Consider the following 20181-nt stretch of genomic DNA (forward strand, 5'->3'; position numbering starts at 1 on the left):
AAAAGCAGTGTTACTTTCTATTAAAAGGCATAGCCACTAACTTGTAAAGTGTGCAGACTACTCAAATCTGCTCAAGATTGACCATATATTTTTTTCTTCACATTGTGAGTTATTTCCGTTTTGTTTAATCTTTGGGATGTTTAGAAGCAATCACATACTATGACAATGTCAGTAATCTATAATTGCTATTATGGGTTTCATAATTTGACTGGAAAAGATGCAGGGTACTAAGGCAGGTGGAGCCTTCTGGAGAATTTTTAAATTACTTCCTATTTACCCGCATTTTGAAGATTCTGAGGCAGGAATCCCTGTCTTACTTGTTCTTCAGCTAGAATACCAAAATATTTTTTTTCCATATTTTGATTGCTTGGCACCGGTAGTTCAGTTTGCAGATTCCAGTTTCTTTTCAGTGCATGAAGATGTCTAACTATACGTAGATGACTTAATGGTTTTGGTATTGGATTCATCTGTGTTGAAGAGCTTCCTGTAGGCAGCCTCTTCATCAAGGGAAGTCCTCTTCTATTCTGTGTTCCAAACTTCTCCAAAGTTGGATAAATTTGACCTCAGAGAATGATAGGCACTCTTTGAGGAAAGGTTCGCAGAGAAGGGGGAGAAATTTGAAAGCAGGAACAGCTAACAAAAAATTGGGAACATAATAACTTTAAATAAAATTACACCATTCAACATACACATCTGCATGAAATACTGTACAAATCATTTACAAAGGAAAGTGAAGTGTACATTATCTGTACATACACTGACATTATCAGATGAGAGAACAAAAATGCTTCTACCCATTTCTTCCCAAACTGTTTCACATTTGCATTCACATTTTAGACACAAATACTGTTCTAATAAAAGCAAAAGAATTATTTCTGTGATAACTTGTGTTGTAGCTGCAGTTCATGCACACTGTTGGGATCATAACCCCATAAACCTCAGGACTGATGTTCTAGTCAGGAAAGGCGCAGCAACTGATCTTGCCCCATAGTGAACAACCGCAGGCTTGGTTCAGCTGAAAGCATAGTCCTGACATACATAGGATGTATAGTACATACAAAACCACATTCACCAAGTAAGTGCACACTTACGTGGCTTCTGGCTCCTTGTTAGGCATTTAGTGCTCTTGCGCCCTGTGCAACCATATCCTGTGGTGATCTTGGAGCAGTACTGCACTAGTTTGGCCATTAGCTTGAGTAAATATTAATTTGAATTTTATAGGGGAGGGGAGCTTTCATAAGTGGCTGTCCTTATTACCTTACACATTAGTGACTGCTATTTATAATATCTTTTAGATTTATTATAACCCTCAAATCAGCATGTTGTCTGTAGCAGGTGTGCAGTATTTACCAAGGTAATTTGTTTTTAAGCAAGGGAGGAAATAAAATGAGTACTCTTTATAGTTTATCAATCTTATTTATGAAACCTTCATTAAAATGTTAGGCTGCAATTAGAAGCTTTAGCGTAAGTTTGACTGCGTAGAAAAACTAGTTAGATGTTTAGGTGATCATTGTTGCATTTCCTTGTTTGTGCAATGTTGTGATTACATACTAGTTTGCTTATTTTGCTAAGATAATACTCCAGGTTGTTCGTTACAGTTGATATGGGAATGCTGAGTTAAAAGGAAAATCCAGTATAGTTTGTGGTGGAGAGATAATGGGATTTAGTTTGGTCCAAAACTCCCTGTATCTTTCTACTTGTAGACTATTAACAACATGCATACACAGGTTACAGAAGCTGCTGAACTCTGTAGCCAGCATAAAATATCATCTTAAAGCCTTACAGACTTTTCTGTCTCCCTCCTGCATATTTCATTAAGAATAAATACTGTGGTATTCAAACTAATATTTGCGTTTAACTTATTATTAACCCAAGTATATTTCTTCAACATCTCTGGAAACTAATGCTGTTCTTTACAGAGAAGTTTAGACTAAAAAAGCAGAATATTCAGGCTAAATATTATACAGACACTAAATCTATATATTTCTGAAGTACTTTTGATCTGGGTAAAGACATTACAATGGTGACTAACGTGATGCATAAGATGGTTTTGGATGTCTGTGGCAGAGGCAGGAGTATAAGTCAGGAGTTTAAGCTTCTACTTGCCTTCATAAACACTTGGCAAAAACTGTTACTTATGATTTCTCTTTCATATTTTTTTACTTCATTCAAAATCAACTTAAAATCTCAAAACATAAGTGTTTTAACACCTTTTTTTGCTTCAGAATTCATTATAAAATTTTATCTGTAATGACCTCTGCAAATGAAACCAACAACTGCTTTAGAAGTCATTCCAGAATGAGGGTAGAACAGGTGAGACTGCAGTTAGGGAAGCTGGCTATTATTAAGACAGTAGGCCAGAATAAAAATCAAGCCACTCCTCTCATTCGCAGTTCTTTGTACATAAAAATTAGCAGATTCCCATTAAGCGATTTCTACACTAAATGTACAACCATACCGTAGAGGGCTCATTGCAGTGATCTGGGCTATTAGTGCATATTTGAAACCTGCAAAGACAGCATGATACATGTCAAATGTAATTTCATGATGGGAAAAGGCCTTCTGAATACTAAAGAAGTATATGTTATACGTCTTGGTCTTAGTCAAGCCACTGCCATTGAAACCTAGTAAATTATGTCTAGCTTAAACTGTGGAAGTGTGGGTGCCAGGCTGGTCAGAAGACTGCAGAGTGCTGACAGGAAAAGCTGCCGAAAATCAAAAAAATTTCTTAGCTAGGTAACTTTTGAAGACAGTTTTTGTTTCAAAATATGCAGCAAGTTGAAAATTTTAATATCATTGCCTTAACAATTGACTTAGCATCCAAATAGGTGCAGAAAAGATGTCTTTACATACAGGAGAGTTGTCCAGCCAGTTGAAGTTTGGGGATAAGCAACATTTTTGTGGCATTTCTGCACAGTACTTTCTGGAGTTCCAGATGTGGCAGCATCTCCAGGGCCAAACATATTCAAAACAATTTCAGGTTTAGTGGGCCAGATTACTTTTGGACAAATGATTGAGTATTTTAAAATACTGATTTAGTGCAAGAGAGTTTTTAAATAATGTTAGGTGACAGAATCAGGTTGAAGAAAAAAGTTCCTAAGTCTTTGTTCTCAAGCATCCTAATACTGTGTTCAGTTTCATGTGAAAAGTTAATGAGAAGATCCCTCTTCCATTTTATTTTTATAGGGGAAATGATTACTTTAAAAATGTGGCTGATATAGATAGTAAAATACAGTAAAAGCATAAAAACTGTGAAATGTGAGTTCATGATTAATACTGGTTTGTCATGATTTCAGTTGTTTTATTCACATACAGCCTTTCACATATAATTCCAGTTGCCTTACTAAGAAAAATGTTATCAGAAGAGTGTGACACAATCTTGAGTGATCAAAGACAGAATTCTGCTCTAGTATCCTCCTTTGAAAAGCTTGTAGTTATTGATCGGGATAAAAGGTCATTGGTTTTACACAAATGAAAGCTGGTTCTTAAAATTTTGACTAGTCTCACTCATTCCTTGAGGCTTTTGAAAAAACTAGTCCAGAATATTTGTAAAATAAATGCATTACCTGCTCATCTTTCAAGTCCTACTAATTAAAAGCAAGGTGAGATTTCTATGAACGTACAAAAGAGAGGTTTTTATGTACAATAGACAATGATCTACTAGATTGTTTTAAACCAGCATGATTATCTAATATAAAAAGAGTTTACTTGAAATGGGTGTAAGCCATGAATATACAGGCTGTGTTAAGTCCCTACTTTTCACTGGTTCCTAGTACAAACTACTGTTCAGGATATTAATTGGAGTTCAGTAGCTTTACTAGCTATCTTCAGTAAGCTGGAAAAATCACAGCAACTGAGTAAGAAGGTAGTTGTTTCTCCTGGTGTCTCATTCTTCTTTCCTATGCCTTCATTTGTGGTGGTTCAGGCTTTGGGGTTTTTTTTCCCCCAAAGCTGCTGAATCTGCCTGCAGTGATGATAATTTCTAACAAAACTAAAAAGAGCAGAATACCATAGTAAACTTACTGTCTTCTGTGATGGCAAGCATTTTATTATTGCAGTGCTACTTTATTATTACGTTTTTTATTGAGGCTTTTTTAGTGTGGTTGGTGGTAACTTTGTTTTATAAGCCAGAAAGTTTCAAGATCTAGTGAATAATCCACACCACACTACCTTTAATGAAGATAAGGGAGTATTGCATACTTGAGCAGTTCTCCTTTTTTCAGATGCTATTTGAGATTGGTTTTAATCAATCAAATTGACATTTTTTTCTATACCATCATTCCAAACAGTAAAATATAAGTTAACAATAAGAGTATAAAAATGGCCTTTTCATGTTTATCTGGCGCACTCAATCTTTAAATCCATTTCTGTAGTTTATTGTTTGTTTTAAAATTGGCAGATTAGTACTGCCTGTATTCAGGGAAACTTGGAGAAACAGATATCTTCATACATTTTTCATGTCACACTATTTTTCATCAGAGCTGTAGTTTGAAATTGAGATTTAAACCACAAGTTCTGGACATAAAAGAAACTGTAGAATTTCAGCAATAAAGAAGCAGCAGATTGTAATATTACGAACTTTCCACCAACTATGTGTGATTATTTCTTTTAAATGTCAGCCACCAAAAATGCCTATAGAAAAGGATCAATAGCCAAATGTAATAAAATTACGTTTTCCTAGAATTAATTTCAGTTGAATAGTTTCAAATCTTAACAGCTAGATAGTTTCAAATTGGCAGATTGCAGGCTTGTATGTCATATATCATAGCCTGCAGATTTTTTGAGCTTTTATCTGGAAATGTTTTGATTAACCTTGCCTCACTTAGAAAGCAACCTGATATTTTTCTTTGCATCCTTGTCACTCTTCCAACTGTATAAATCTGGTAAACAGAATGTTTCTGTGGTAGAAAAACTTGTTTTGCTGTACAACTCCCAGAGGAAACGAGGGTGAGCAGGGTAACATAGAATTGGCGTATTTGGCATTAAAATAAACATTGTACATTTCAGATGAATGGGTGTTTCCAGAAAGTTTCGCTGAGAGGGTTCAGTTGGATGGGAGTGAGCAGTTCGTAGCTACTGAGGCATCAGCCTGCTGTAATTCAGCCTCACCACAGAACGCTTCTGTTGAACATCACAGCAGTGAAACAGGTGATCACCAAGTGGATAATAAAGAGATTTTCACATTTTCATCAAGACCTCGATCAGCTCCTCATGGGAAGTCTCCAAATGTGTCACCAGAATGTTGCATTTTCCCTTTGGATTTGAAGCAAGACAGTAACGGAGTACATGGGAGAACCCAGATTGAAGAAAACTTTCAACGAACTGACAGTAGTGAAGAGGTAAGCTACTTTGTACATGTAATTCTTGATAAAGTAGTCTTCATCCTAAAACTCCTAGGATGAGATTCTGTCTTCAAGCTAGACAGAGGGGATAAATCATCTTTTCCCCATGTACCTACAGGTAGATTTGTCTTTGTCAGGTTGCTGTGTATAACTGGATATAGGAGTGAAAGTGCAGGTGTACCCTCTGAAACAAGCGGACAAAAGAAACCTCTCTGTCAGCCCCTGTGCTAACAGAGATGTGAGTATTGTGCATCATTACAACAAAAAAGATTTTAGGAAAGCCTTCATCATATATTTGAGTGAGATGTAAGTCTTTTATGGTGGAGCAAGAGTGCAGTAAATAAGGCTTCATTGTGCCTTTTAAGACTGTGAGCAGGGACTGATTTGCTCACCAACATTGTCAGAAATGAATTAAGAAATCTTGGCTTTTTAACATCACTTGATGATTGGTATTTCTGCTTTATATCCTGTCTGAGCTGTGTCAGCATCACCAACTTTAATTCTTTTGCAGTGTGGAAATCTTTCAGCAATAAAATTAATGAAAGAAAAGAAATACATTTTTTTTAACAAATGTTTCAGCTGATACTATATAGAAATTCAACAAATTGTCAATGCAATGAATACTTGCATTGTGTCATTACAGTAACTGCTGAAAGTCACTACCTTTATGAGCATTCTAGAGTATTTCATTTTTAATTATATGTTTCTTAGCATTCTAATCTGTTGCTCATAGATGAGAAAATGCAACCAAGTTACATAACAGCAAAATATCAGATACTGCTCTATATTCTCTATTTCTGAGAAACCAAATTGCCAATGCTAATTATAAGAAATAAAGATTTTCTCACTTTTTTTTCTGTAATTGTGGGGGGAGTCCTATTATTTATTAACTTAAAACCTTAAGACTTTGTTATTTCATACAAAGTTCCAGAATTTCAGAATTAAATCAGGTTTTGTCAGGCTAATAGTTCATGAGCAGTGCTATATGGGATGCACCTCTGAAGATGTAAAATTGTTGGGATTACAAAGAATTTCTTTGTCTGTTATGCTCATGAAAAGCCAGAGAGGTTACTGTAGAAATTAAGGAAATATTTCCATAACATAAGAATTATGGAAACTTTCTAGCACTGTCATTTAGTCAATTTCAGAAGTTTCCAATTTGATTGCCTTTTTTTTTTTTTTTTTTTTTTTTTGGGCGGGGGGGGCAGAGCGGAAGCAGAGGTGGCAGGGAGAGGGATATTTGTGAAAGATACGTCTCCAAAGCAGTGTAAAAATGCCAAACGAAAAGTTCTGAACAAATGGTAAAGGCTGTGCTGTGCTAAGTGAGTAAAAATAAAAGTATCTTTCAAAACACAGTGCATACTTAGCTGATGAACTATAAAGCAAGACAAATTTATATAAATTAATCAAAAGTGAAATTAATCATTAAATTTTGCTGGTACTTAAGCTTTTATTGAGGAAAATAACTAACCTTCTGTGCCATCATCCTACATGGATCCCACAGGGATCCAGTGTCAAGTACAGAAAGAGAAAGAAACCAGTAGCCAAGTACTCCTGCTTTTGCAGCAGCAGAACATTGAGGCACAACATTAACGGCCATTCTAGAGGTGCAAGAGTGACTTGATAGAGGATGCCCATCTTCTTTAAAAAGATTTAAGGTATTATATAAACTATAAACATTTCTTCAACCCAGAGTGTGCTAGGGAACAGCCTTTGTTCCATTCATTATCTTTGGATGCAAACTGCACTAAATAGTATCAGCACTGCAGCTGGAGATGCATTGGACTTACAAAGCTAGAAGATATAATAAACAAATTTACAGCATGCTAACAAATTATCAGGAAGTTTTTTTCTCCATCTACTACCTTAGTAATTCATAGTTAAGCCTTTCTTTCAATGTGAAAGAAGTCACTGAACCAACAAATTACTTAGCAGTCACATTTTGCCCGTATTCATCCTCTTCCTTCTACAGGTACATTCTGTATTGCTTCTTGAAGTCAGCTTTATACTGATAGTCTGGATACACATTTAATATTCAGATTGCTCTACTTTGCATTATTGAAGTAAACTAGAAAACAGTTTTATTTCACGTACTGAAAATACAGAAAAGAGGATCCTGGAAAAGCTGTGATAGCTGAACATAAGACTGCTAACTTAATAGTATCCACTGTAGCACAGTTTAAGGTATCTTTGCAAAATTACCAAAATTCTTTAGCCCAGCCATAACATGTTTTCCACTTCACATATTTGACAAAATATTTATTTGACTAAGTTATGCTGAATCTTGCAGTACTTTTTAAAATTACATGTTAATCTTACATGCTGAAATAACTACATTGTTACAGGGTTTCACACTATTATTGTTTCTCATGATCGTTGTATTACAGCTTTCACTGAAATTCAAATAGATTATTTTTGTGTATAACACATGGATGTGTACACGCTCTTGAACTGTATCAAATAAGATGGGTGTCTCAACCTACAGTTTAAGTAATCGCATGTGAACATAATTGCCTTTCTCCTGGAAAATACAAGTAAGACGTAGTTTTAATTAAAAAAAAAATATATATATCTTTGTAGTTTAAATGTCTCGGACTGGTAAAAAGTCCAAAATTTCCAAAAGTTTTCTTTGGGATTTTTTATGTCACTGCATCATGAATTAAAGATCACAGTTTAAGGGGCTAAATCCCAGTTTCATCCTAGTCTACATTTGAAGTCAGTGGAGCTGCAAAGGAGAATTGTGTACCTTTTTACTAAATCCATGGAAAATCAGTAATAGCCACCAAAAATATTTACTCGATTGTAAAATACGAGAGACAGGTTCTGCATCAGAATAAATTCAAATAAGTGAACATTGACTCTATGTTGCATATACTGAGAGCCATAAGATATGCACATTAACTGTGCTAGAATTTTATGGTTTGCTTAACTTTTGGCTTTTGGGGAGGAAATATTTCAGCTTGCAAACTGAAAACAGCAAGTATTTATAAATTCCTTTTAGTGGTTACTAATTAGTCACTGAAGTAATTCGGTGCTGTTATTCAATTATCAGAGTCAAATAATAAGTAAAGGATTAAAATTGTTGCGTCTTTTGGAACTATTCTCCATGAAGTGACTTGTTTTGTAATTATATCAACGTCCACGCTTTCAGCTCAGATTTCTTTTAGAGACTTTGTATAATTGAACTTCTCATGGCAGCATTTATGGATTCTGTCAAACCCAGAGCAAAACCAAGAACTCCTGCTGATGGCAAGTGTTGTGCCTGTGGCAGGTATGACCACATAGTGCTGTCGAAAATGCTGATTTAAATGTAACAATCAAGTTCATCGCTGAAGCCTTCAGTAAAGGAATTGAGAATCTTTCTGTCTTTATGCAATTCAAAGAATAAAGGAATAAAATTAAATAAGGTAATGTACCCTTACATGATAGGTAATTTCACTCTGATATGTCTGATAGCATTAAAGCTCGGTGTACAAAGGGACTATGTCCCATCTGCTCCTAGTAGGTGGCCCTCTAAAGTTATTACAGTGATGGTCTTAAAATTACAACCCAGTAAGAGCAATCAGCTTTATGTATCCAGAACTGCCCATCTGCAAGTTCTTTCAAGGAATACAATATGTCAGTGGAAGTGCTCATTCTTCAGAAAAATCATTCTCATCTTCGGTTTACATATGCTGCACTACAGTTAATCAAGCAAACTTTATTGATGTTCGCGGCACCATTTCACGATTTGGTATTTAACAAATTATTCTAGAACCTAAATCTGTACGGCTGAACAGAGATGGAAGGGTGGGAGGAATGTAAGCTTCAGATAAATCAGTTACTCTTTCATCTCTAATGGCTGGGGGGGGGGGGGGGGAATACAGTGTTTTCTTTAGCAATCTTTCATCTTAGTTTAACCTAACTTAATATGGGTTTCCAGCACAGATTTTAAGATCACTTACGGCAAATAATAATCCATTAAAAAAAGGGAAATACAGATTTGTGTTTCAAGGAAATTATTAAGTGAGGGAATAGAACTATAAATTTCTAAAATGTGTATCATTAATAAAATTGAAGTATTATTTCTGGAATGTGCATTTCATTCTGTGTAATCCAGTCCTGGACTCAGTGCAGTCAGTAACAAACTCGGATCGCTTTCATTTGCAGTAGGACTGCACCTTGAGGACCGCTCTGTGAGAGGCATGATGAAGATGGTAACACAGTGTCTTACCGAATCTTACAATAGATCCTGCCTTAGGTCCAATGTGGTCACATACGGCAGAGGACCAGCATGATGAGATGAAGATGAGGCCTTTCTCATCCTTTCTTCTTTGACAATAAGAATGTTGAGGCAAACACGAGATGTGCTTCCCCATTATTATTTCTTCCATGTGTTCAGATTTGCTGTTTGTTGTTGAGATGGGCTGAATGAACGCTTGAATCATGGGGTATTTTGCAGAGACATTGTTAGAAATATGAACATAAGGTTAACAAATGAACCTCCAAAATTCTTAAATTATATTCAGATAGTACTGAGTATGATATTGAATGATATTACCAGAGGTGAGAGAAGTGATCTGGCAGGACTTGTTCCTCTATGCTTAAGTTGGAGATGTGATGTGAAAGTATGGGATATTAATAATTCAATGGGAAGACATCGCTGTCATGGACTTTTTGCTTGCTTTTTTTATTTATTTGAGATTTAAGAATATGTTTATGGTATACAATGAAGTTGCCAGGAAGGGCAACAGGTTTTCAGAAACCTTGCAAGTTTAGAGTTAGGTAGCAGAGATTAAAGAACCATTTTGAAATTTTAAGGTTATGTAGAACTGTATTGTGTGATGCTCAGAGGGAATCACTTTTGCTTTATTTCCTAAATTTAGGATGACAGCAATGAATTAATCCAGGGTACTGAAAACCTTGAGATCAGCCACAGCAGGCAAGGAACATCTGATTCAGCAGTTCTTAAAGAGATCCCATTACAGAGCATGTCATGGAGAAACGAATACTGGAAGAGTAAGGGACACGGCAAACAAAACCTTGAAGACACCATCTTACCAAAACCAAAGAGTTCCACTGTGAGAAAAACAGATTCTATTAGCTCTCAGAGAAGCTTAAAGCCTACCCTTTCTCTTTCTCCAACTGGAAGTAAATCTGAATTCTTTAAAGTAATTCCAAATCAATCTGAAAAAACTGAAAGATATGAAGGAGCTTCTGGTCAATTAAAAAGATCCATCAGTAAAAAGTCTTTCAAGAAAATCTCAAGAGAAAGCTCATGTCTGACAACACAGACTTCTGTAAGTGATTTTTACTTTGAAATAAAACTATTAGATTGTATAGAGAAGCTATATTAGATATATCCATATGAAGTAAGAAATAATAACGTTTTTCATGCAAATATATTCTGGTTTCATCAGGACAGTATTTACTGAGCTCCATCTGTTGAAAGTTGATTTTGTAGTTTTTTGTGACACACAAAATAGTACTCCAAATAAAACAGAAATCGCAGAGGTTTATAGATGAAAAGAGGTGTCATTGAGCAACTCAGACTTTGGAAATATGAGTTATAAAATAGTTTTGGGCTGAAATATTATAAAGGAAAATAGAGATACTTTCAACTGATATATTAATGAGTGACCTTGTAAAGAGCTTTAATCTAGGTACTTCATAATCTCTCTGCGACAGCCCTGAAAAATAATAAACTATGTGATTGAGGGCCAGCAGTAAGGCTGTGTCAGAGGCTAAATTGCCAGGCTACTAAAGGAATTGTTATATTCACCACAGTGGTATTTGATTCCTACTTTTTTCTTCCTGTGTTCTCCATATGAAAACATGCAGTAATTCAAAGAAGTTTGTCTGAAGCTAATTATGTTCTTAAATATTTCCTAATAGCTAATTCCTGTCTTTTCCATTTATAATGATGTGCTTTGAATTGTACTTTGAATCAGGAATTGGAGCTTAAGAATCAGCTGTATTCTGTAAATCACAAATGAGACAGTATGTTACCGTTCCATGGTTTTGGATAGAATTTTTTTGGACTTACAATTACTGCAGATCCATATCTTTTAACATGTGACCTCTTCTCTAAATGTGTTATGAGTAGATTAGATTTATTCCTGAGCATCTGAGAGTGGAACAGGCCAAACATCTTCCTCGGGCTTCAGAGATCTATTTTTCAAACATCATAGATACATAGCCATGATCTTATGATCTTATTATCTTATTATCTTACTATGATCTTATGATCAAAGACTTACATAGCCATAATGTTCTGTCCAGCAGCCATCAGTTGTAGGTGGCTGGGGAAAAAACAGTGCAAGGACAGAGGAAGCATCCAATGATACCTCACCAGCATGCCCTGCAGGCTTCCTGCCAGTGGTCGTAGCTTAGCAATGTCATCCCTGAAAGGTGTTGTCTTTGTGGTGAATAACTGGTGGTGGAATTCTTTTCTACAGATGTGTGTAGTTGCTTCTTGTATCTATATGGCTTTTGCCTTGTGATAGTGAATTTCAGAGATTAACTATTCTTTGGGGGAAAATAATACATTATCTCCTTTTATTCAGTGCACTGTCTCATTCCTGGTGCTTTCTCATTCTTTTGTTTGTTGTAAGAAACAATACATAATATTTTTTTCTTAATTATCGTTCTCACCTATGCCACTATTTGAAGGCTATGTATTGTATTCCCCCACAATTGTCTTTTCTACAGGCCAAGGAGGTTTATGGTATTTAGTCCACAGACCGATGTTTTCTGAAAAAAATCAGTGTTTAATGCAGTGATCAACTTTATCCTGTAGAACATAGCTAAATGTAGACTACCTAGCTGGTTTACGATTAAATTTTTTAAGTGTTCAATATATTTTACAACAACTTTGTGGTATTTTATTTTAAAAGATGAAGGAAAAGAGCTATCATGTTTCCTCTGCTTGATAAATAGTTGATTACTAAATTAGACAGTAGGGTTATTACCATACAGCACTTGTAGCTGTAAATGTACTGCACATGTAATTTGCTGCTTGTATTTTTTGCAAGGACAAAGCCTATTATCAATGTGTAGAAACTCAAGAGTTGCAGACTTTGTTTTATTGTTACAAAATATAAATGAAAGTATCTGGCAGATTTAGCTTTTATACTTGATTTGACCAAGTAATAAAGTTTTCCGATCCATAACCCTTTCCTTGGAATTCTTTGATACTTCTTTTTGTTCTAGACCACACTTAAAATTTTAAGCCAAATTTGAGTGCCACTGACTGTCTTTCAAATAGTGGTTGTTTATATTAGAAAGTATGTTAGGTGAGCACTTACTTTATATTACGGATTTTTGTATTATAAGTAGCACATATTAGAATAAAGTCAAATACCTATTTTTATTAGTTTTTTTTAAGAATGTTTCCAATTATTTTGAAATTAATATAATAAGCTATTTGAATATGGCTTTTTTCTGACCTCTGACATATACGTAAAGCTTTTTTGTATCTTATGGAGCAGTTCTGCAGGAAGAAACTTGTATTGTAAGTCCCCACAAGTTTCAAGAAAAGAAGTGCTGATACATAATATTGTTAACTACAGCGAGACAATACTAGATTTTTTTTGTTGGCTGTGGGCATGTAATTATTTTATTTCTGTTTTGAAACACCATTCATTGTTTTAAGACTTACGTATGAAAAGAATAGCTTTGCATGAAAGGGTATTAGAGTTTACAGAGAAGTAGTCTCTTCTAATCTGCTCATACGGAGGACTGGTAAAGAAAAAAAATGCTTAACCAACTCTTCCTGCAATCAATTTGCTAACTACTTAATACACTTTAAGGACCTGGTTGCTTGCAATGTTTTATTCATGTTTTAATAGAGTTCTCTATTATTAAGTTCAAATATTTTTAATTAAGAAAGAAGTACAGCCCTCTGGGTAATATTGCAAGCATGTAGATAGCTGGTAATTAAAGTTTTCCGCACGTATAACTACATTCAAACAATTCTGAATAAATCATTTGAACCTAGAAGAATGCAAATGTCATTATATATATATATAAAAAAAAATCTCTTAAACAACAGGTTTTGTCAATCTAGCAAAAGTTTTAAGCGCTTAATAAAAATACTTTATGATAAGGAAGGATATACAAAAAGCTAGATAAGCTTTTAATTACTAAATGAAATACTAATTTTAGACAAATTTGAGTATTGCAAAATTACTTCTTACATCAAAAGTTTCTCCTCAATTACAAAGTGAACTTAATTTCAGATTTAGCTACCAAATTCTCTCTTTGGGAAGTGGCTAAGACAATATAAAATTTGTGAAGAGGCTTTTTTGTAATAGTCATCTGAAGCTACAGAACAAGTAGTCCAAACTATTTCTCCATTATTACAAGGAGTTTATTGTACAGGATGGTTAGCACAGAAAATTGTCATGACATCTATTCTCCTTTCTGAGTATGGTATTTCTGGAGTGAGACCATTACAAGAGAGGAAAAAAAAAAGAAAGAGAGATTGACAATCTGAAATAAGCTGGAGGGGGAAAAAACAGCAAATGTTTTGAATTGTTTTGTAAAAATTCCAAAAATCTGTGCATCTTTCTTCATAGACATAAAGGAAAAGACAGCAGGTTTGGGCAATGTTTTGGCTGTATCAAAAACAGAATAAGAAAAAAGTTCTTTCTATCCTTAGTGCTTTTATTCTGCACAGCCCTAGTTCATGCTGTCAGTTTAATGACTGCATGCCAAATGCTTCTTATATGAAGCAAGAAAGATAAGCCAAAAGCTTCTCTTATAATAATCAAATAAATGCAGAAGATTTCTCTATAGCAAAATCAACAGGAAATCAGCATCTTCAGTAAGATCAGTAACAGTTATAGTAGCTGTAGATCTGGTAGAGTGCTAATATATTGGAGCAAAGCAGACTTTCCAGATATAAAATAGCAAGTTTCATATGAAGTGAACAAATAACGAATAGTAACTGAGCTAATAACATATGTTCAGTAAAGGATCTAGAGAAAACGTCATGTATTAATTCAGGATTAAAAATGGTAATAATAATCTCACTATTCGGGAATGAAACTTGGGCCTCAAAAGCCAGAGGTAAAAAAGGGGTGACAGCTGTGCTAACAGCTTCTGTCATCTTCCTATCCATGTACAAAGTGGCAGACTCCATTTATCTGGGCCAAAAAAGTAGCCTCGGAGTACTTGAGGTGATTCCATAGGAAAAATGGTTGCAAAGACATTTGACTTAAGAATTTGAGATACATAGTAAAAAATCAAAAATGTTTGTAGTAGGCTGAAGAATTTATTGTCTTTTTCACAAAGATTTGCATATTTTCACATGCAGCTGTTTCTATGTGAGTGCCCTTCAGTCATAAATCCTTTTTTATGTGATAGATTTACCTGCTGATTGTCAGCTTGTAGGCACGCTTCCCATCAAAGGTGGTTTACTTTGTTATTTCAGTGCTAATTTTGACTGGTTGTTTGCAATAGCTGGCTTTAAGTGAAATCTAATATCATGGTAGTCAGAATGAAACATCAGAAATCTATGATGGAGTTGCTACTCCCAAAAACTTAATGTTGAGCAGCAGTCTTTACTGAGTGGTACTTAATTTCTTAACTAGAATGAAAAAAGGAAATGTTATTCTACATACTATTGCGACAGTAGCTGTTGATTGCTTTCATGGCACCCATGAGGAAATAAAAATATTCTACATTTTTTTATTCTAAAACTATTTTTGCAAATACACGGTAAAGTATTCTAGATCTTGAGGTGAAATCAAGGTTCTGTTCATTGCATGGTGCCATTATGTGTATTATTAAAAGGGAAGGGTTTCTCCATTTGTCCTTGATCCAAAATTCCCTTCCAGTGTGCATCATATTGCACACCCTGTACTTGGAGTTCAGCGCTGTGAATGAATCTATGAGCATATCCCCAGTTAAACTTCTGGAAGGGAAATAAGTAATATATTATCCTTCATTGTCTGGCTTTGCTCCGATCCCAGGGACAAAAAAAGCTGGCAGGCAAGGGGGTCAGATGGACAACAATGCTTTTCTGATTCCCAGAATATACAGTTTTTATTAAGGTACATGGAACTCCCTAAAACAGAATAAAGTATTGTGTGTCACTGAATATAACCTCCTTTTTCAGCTGTGTCATACAACCTTTCTAGTGAACATGAGCACTTTGCATGTGAAATACTAAGCAATAGGTGTGAAAATCTAGGATATATACATATCTTTCTGCATGATTTCCTTAAAATAAACACGTCTATGTCCAATATGTAACATCTTTTGTGGGCTGTATACATCATACCTTTGTGGAGCTGAATAATAGAACCTATATAATTTTTTATTAAACACTTGCATATATTCCTGAGTGTTTTTAAAAGTGCAGGTTTTGTGTGGCGTCGTAACCTGAAGGTATTGAAAGTTGCTGTTCTGTTTCTCTTCCTAAGATAAAGCTGCAGTTCAGGTTTTCCTGCGTCTCAGGTGTGACCAGTTCATGATTACAAGCCACACAGAAGACTGAGACATGTGTCTTGTATACATAGGGAGGAAGCAGAGGAAGTTGTAGTAATAATTCTAGCGTGTGATATTTCAATGTGTCTTCTGATGGTAAGGTGACTTTTGTACCCCCTAAAGACACTGAATTGTTACACGCTGGATTTCATGGCAGGAAAAGCTAGCGATGTTCGTATCACTAGCAGGGCTGACGTGTGTGTGTTCCTGATGTCTTCAGTTACCCTGTACCTCCCCACAGCAAAACAGACTGTGAGATTGCCCCTTCTACCAGGAATATGATAAACTCCTAGTCTAAAAGCACTGTTCTCTTCACTAGAATCAAAGCACTGTCCCTTTTTGGGATACTCTTACATAGCATCTTGCAGCCCACTGGCCGTACTCCCGTCATCTAAAGCCTCTGAAGTCCTGGTCCCTACTTGGATTCACTTTTCAAGCAGAAATACTTTGCAGTTCCATTCAGAACCAAAACTAGAGGCCCTGAGTATTAGACCTGTTTCTTTGTGAAACAGCAATCTATGTAGGCCCTTTAAAGAAGGGAAAGATCTTCTTAAAGAAGGAGTTCTTTGTACAAAGATGTTGCCACAGCAGGTTGGGTGAACTTAAACAATCTTATCATGAGGTTTTGTGTGAGCTGTGAGTACAAACTCCAAAACACTTCATGTATTTTTTTAGCTTTTGGCCTGTGGATCAAGTTTGATACAATTAGAGTTACATTAACAAGTCAATCAATGAGTACAAAGACAAATGAAAATACAGTGATGTTTATTTAAAAATCTATTCACAAGCAAGTTACCAAAATAACTTAAGATTTAGTGCTGACATGTAACTTTCCAGAGAAATTTTATGCTGTGCTTCACAAATAACTGAATGTTATGTTGATGGTGTTTATGATACTGTGATAACTGTGTGATTGGGTTTATTTCAAGATTTGCATTTAATGCTTAAGCAATTTTAGCTGCTGGATTTCTGAACTTCTGAAAGCTTGCTTTTATCTTCTGTTTTTAATTGCATTGGAACAGCAAATTCACTAAACACCCTGGATCCAAACTGTGTCCGTAACTGTGTTTGTGTTGTTCTTCCTTCCTGTAATTATGTGTGGATATGCTTCATCTTCATAGCTGAAGAGAAGTCTGATAACTAATATTTTCTAATAAACATTTTGTTTCTCTTTTAGTTTTGTAGCTTCTTGTAGATTCCCCAAGAGATTCTCCAAGGTGTTTGTTTCATTCATAGATTCTGTTCCATGATCCTGTCTAAACTGTTGACTTTTCCATTTTATTTCACAGGAGTATGACTGGAAAAACTACCAGTCAAGTAGGCTGAGTTCATCTGAACTACAGATGCTGGCTAGCATGAAGAGACAACAAAATGAAGAACTACAGGGTACTGGGATCTCACATGGGCTGAGCGCATCACAGATAGGTAACTGCAATGTTAGCATAAGTACAAGCAGTGATGACACAGCAACCTGGAACTCTGCTTTCCCACCAGTAAGTCTAAACCCACAGTATTTTCTCTATATGGTTCCTATCGATTCTGAGACTCAGGGGTCTTGCATATTAAAATCTCTTTGAGTAGCTTTGACATTTAAGATATTGTTACCAAATGTTTTTTAGAACTTACCAAGTAAAACACGCAACCAAAACACATGCACTTCCAGCAGGTTTGGTAGTACCACTGTGGATAAAGAATAAATCTGTTATTTATATTCCTTCTTAGAATCCTGAATAATCATGTAGGCTGTACAGCTTGTCACAATAGTGGCTGACAGCCTGCAGGTATGTGATATAGTACTTAAAAATAGTTCTGAAATGAATGAAACCCAGATATACCAGTCAGCAACTGCATTGCAGTGTCGGTAATGGGGAATAATTGCTTCTTACAATGATAAAGTCTCATTGCTGGAAAGCTGTTTAAAAGACTGAAGCAGGGGAACAGTGGCAAAAAGCTGCAGTAGTTCTGAGCAATTAGCCAGTGATCCTTCTATATTTTACACCTTGTATCATTATTTTTCCTGGTACAAAGCAGTACAGTATCATGCACAGCTGTGCTATGTGCTATTGTTACAAGAAGCAAAGGAGTATTTGTTACAGTCTACCAAAGAGTATTGACTGTATGAAATCACAGAATAATGTTTCAGCAACTATGTAAAGGTACTTGCAGGAGCTGCTGTAAAACTAGGTAACCTTATACTCTGTATCTCAACAACATAGTCCTTACTTTATTATAGGTGAAAAAATAATAAACAATCAGTATGGCTTAAGTAAAGCACACAACACAACTCTTAGAAGCAGATCCATTGTTTGAAAAGTAAACACTGCTGTGTTGCCCCAATATAAAGTATTGTAAATGCTCTAGAATGTTAGGTGCAAGTTGTCTGTAGGGATCTATAGGGCCCAAGTAGAGACTTGTAGTTGCAATCTTCTGTAGTGAATGACCAGCACAGCGTTGGAACTTCGTGGTACGCTGATAAACGGAGATTTCAAATGAGAAGAGATCGATCAGTGTGTAGATAATCATAGACATAAGAACTTGGTTTAAAGAGCAATATTTTGCAGGATATCAGAGAAACATTAGTTGGATTTAACTATTTCAGATACATCAACATTACACATTTAGTTGATTTATCTTATTTCCAATACATTTTCTCAGTACTCACTAGACAGACTCAAACATGGTGTAACTCTGCAAGACTGGACAAATGGAACTCAATTAAATAAAAAGAATAGCAGTCTCATTAATTTTTTAGTAGTTTAATTATAAGGAAATTTATAAGAATATTTAGACACGTCTTGTTTGGTTAATACAAATTACATGAGTAAAACAAAATGAACTTTTAAAGTAAAATGTGCTGCTCCAGTATTCAGTGAAGCGCAATGTGATTGCAAAGACAATTCTTTGATCTTACTGCCTTGATCAGTTTCTGAAGTTTCAGACTAATAGCATCAGTCTAAAAAATTATTTAGATATAATAGGTTAGTCATTTAAATTTTAATTTAATATAGCTGTAGTTTTCCATAACAGTCCTTTGTCACCATCTTCCTCTACATAGATCAAGTATAAAAGGCAACAGGTCTTTGACAGAGAAATTTTTCAGAGTTCATTCGGTTGACTGAATGTTGGTGTTTTTTACACATATGGCATTGTCAGGTTTCTCCTCTGCATTTTGCAAGGTGAGCACTGAGGTTTTAATACTTAATGGCAAGAACCTCATTTCCAGGAAGAGATAATTCAGAAAGCAAACCTAATCTTTCTCAGATAAGAACTAGCAACTTAGGCCCTCACTACAACAAAGACTGCTGAGATTCAGCTTCCACACACTTTCCTACCCGTGTACCTTTGCCTTTACACAAAGGGACTCTGTACCAGTGCAGTGTTGGTTAGTCCGCAGTATCTATCGATTCACTTTTTATTTTCCTTCCTGAGATAGCTGCCCCAGCACCAGCTATTCATGGTATGAGTTTTTGGAGTATGGACTTCTGTGTTTAACACCGCTTGATGTCACTCTGTTCCAGTATTTGGAAAAATGCAGAGTATTCATGTGAGGGTGGTAATTCATTTTTTAGACCTTTAGTATCTAACAAGGCTATAAACAACATTTATTAGTGAAGGTGATTATTTAATCACCCTGAGTTGTTTTAACACAGAAGCTCTTAAGAGAGTAGTTTGGGGCATTCTTGGAATGGTGGTGTTAACTTTTAGTTTATTTTGATATGTTTGCAACATTTCAGAAGACTTTGAGAGTAGTGATGCTGTGCCAGTACTCAAACAAGTTGCTGAAATGAAATAGTGAATGTAGACCAGTTTGTGATCATTGTCAAATCAGTGAAAAGTCTGGTGTGGGATTCAGTTAACAGAGATTTACAGGGTGGTGATATGGTTAATGATAGTCAAGATCATTTTATAGAAAATACGTTCTGTTCAAAAAATCTAATTTTATTGATAAAGTTACAATTTATAAGGGAACTGCTCGGATGTAACATGCTAAGACCATTGTACGTACTTGTTTAAAAAGGAGCAAGGTTCCATACTAATAAAGCACACCTTGAAAGAATTTAGAACTGGTCAGCTGACAAGTATCAAAAGCAGTCAGAGGGATGGACTTCATGGTTCATTCAGTTCTAGATCTGATGTTGTTCAGTGGTTTCTATTGGTGATGTAATTAAGTAGCCTGTGATATGCATATGATCATGAATTGATCTCATTCTTCCCTCTGGCTTTCAAATCTATGGATCTGGCAGATAATTTCGTATAGCTGTTTTCAATGATTCCCCACGCATAGAATACACATGTGCAGTGAATGTGTTGCTGTATGCACAGGCAGTCATAACTGAATGATCAGAATACAGCACATGCAAAGGTT

General features: G+C 35.4%; 1 protein-coding gene across 2 annotated transcripts in view; it reads left to right on the top strand.

The window, feature by feature from the left end:
- Positions 1-20181, top strand: part of CFAP20DC (CFAP20 domain containing) — an 84235-nt gene that overhangs the window by 41070 nt on the left and 22984 nt on the right. For both annotated transcript variants that reach the window (XM_055806736.1, XM_055806737.1), the window contains exons 12-14: positions 5008-5339; positions 10208-10621; positions 17105-17308. In XM_055806736.1, coding sequence (XP_055662711.1) covers positions 5008-5339; positions 10208-10621; positions 17105-17308 — 950 coding nt within the window. The remainder of the gene's footprint in view (positions 1-5007; positions 5340-10207; positions 10622-17104; positions 17309-20181) is intronic.

The sequence above is a fragment of the Falco peregrinus genome, chromosome 5, assembly GCF_023634155.1.
Source record: "Falco peregrinus isolate bFalPer1 chromosome 5, bFalPer1.pri, whole genome shotgun sequence".
NCBI lineage: Eukaryota > Metazoa > Chordata > Aves > Falconiformes > Falconidae > Falco > Falco peregrinus.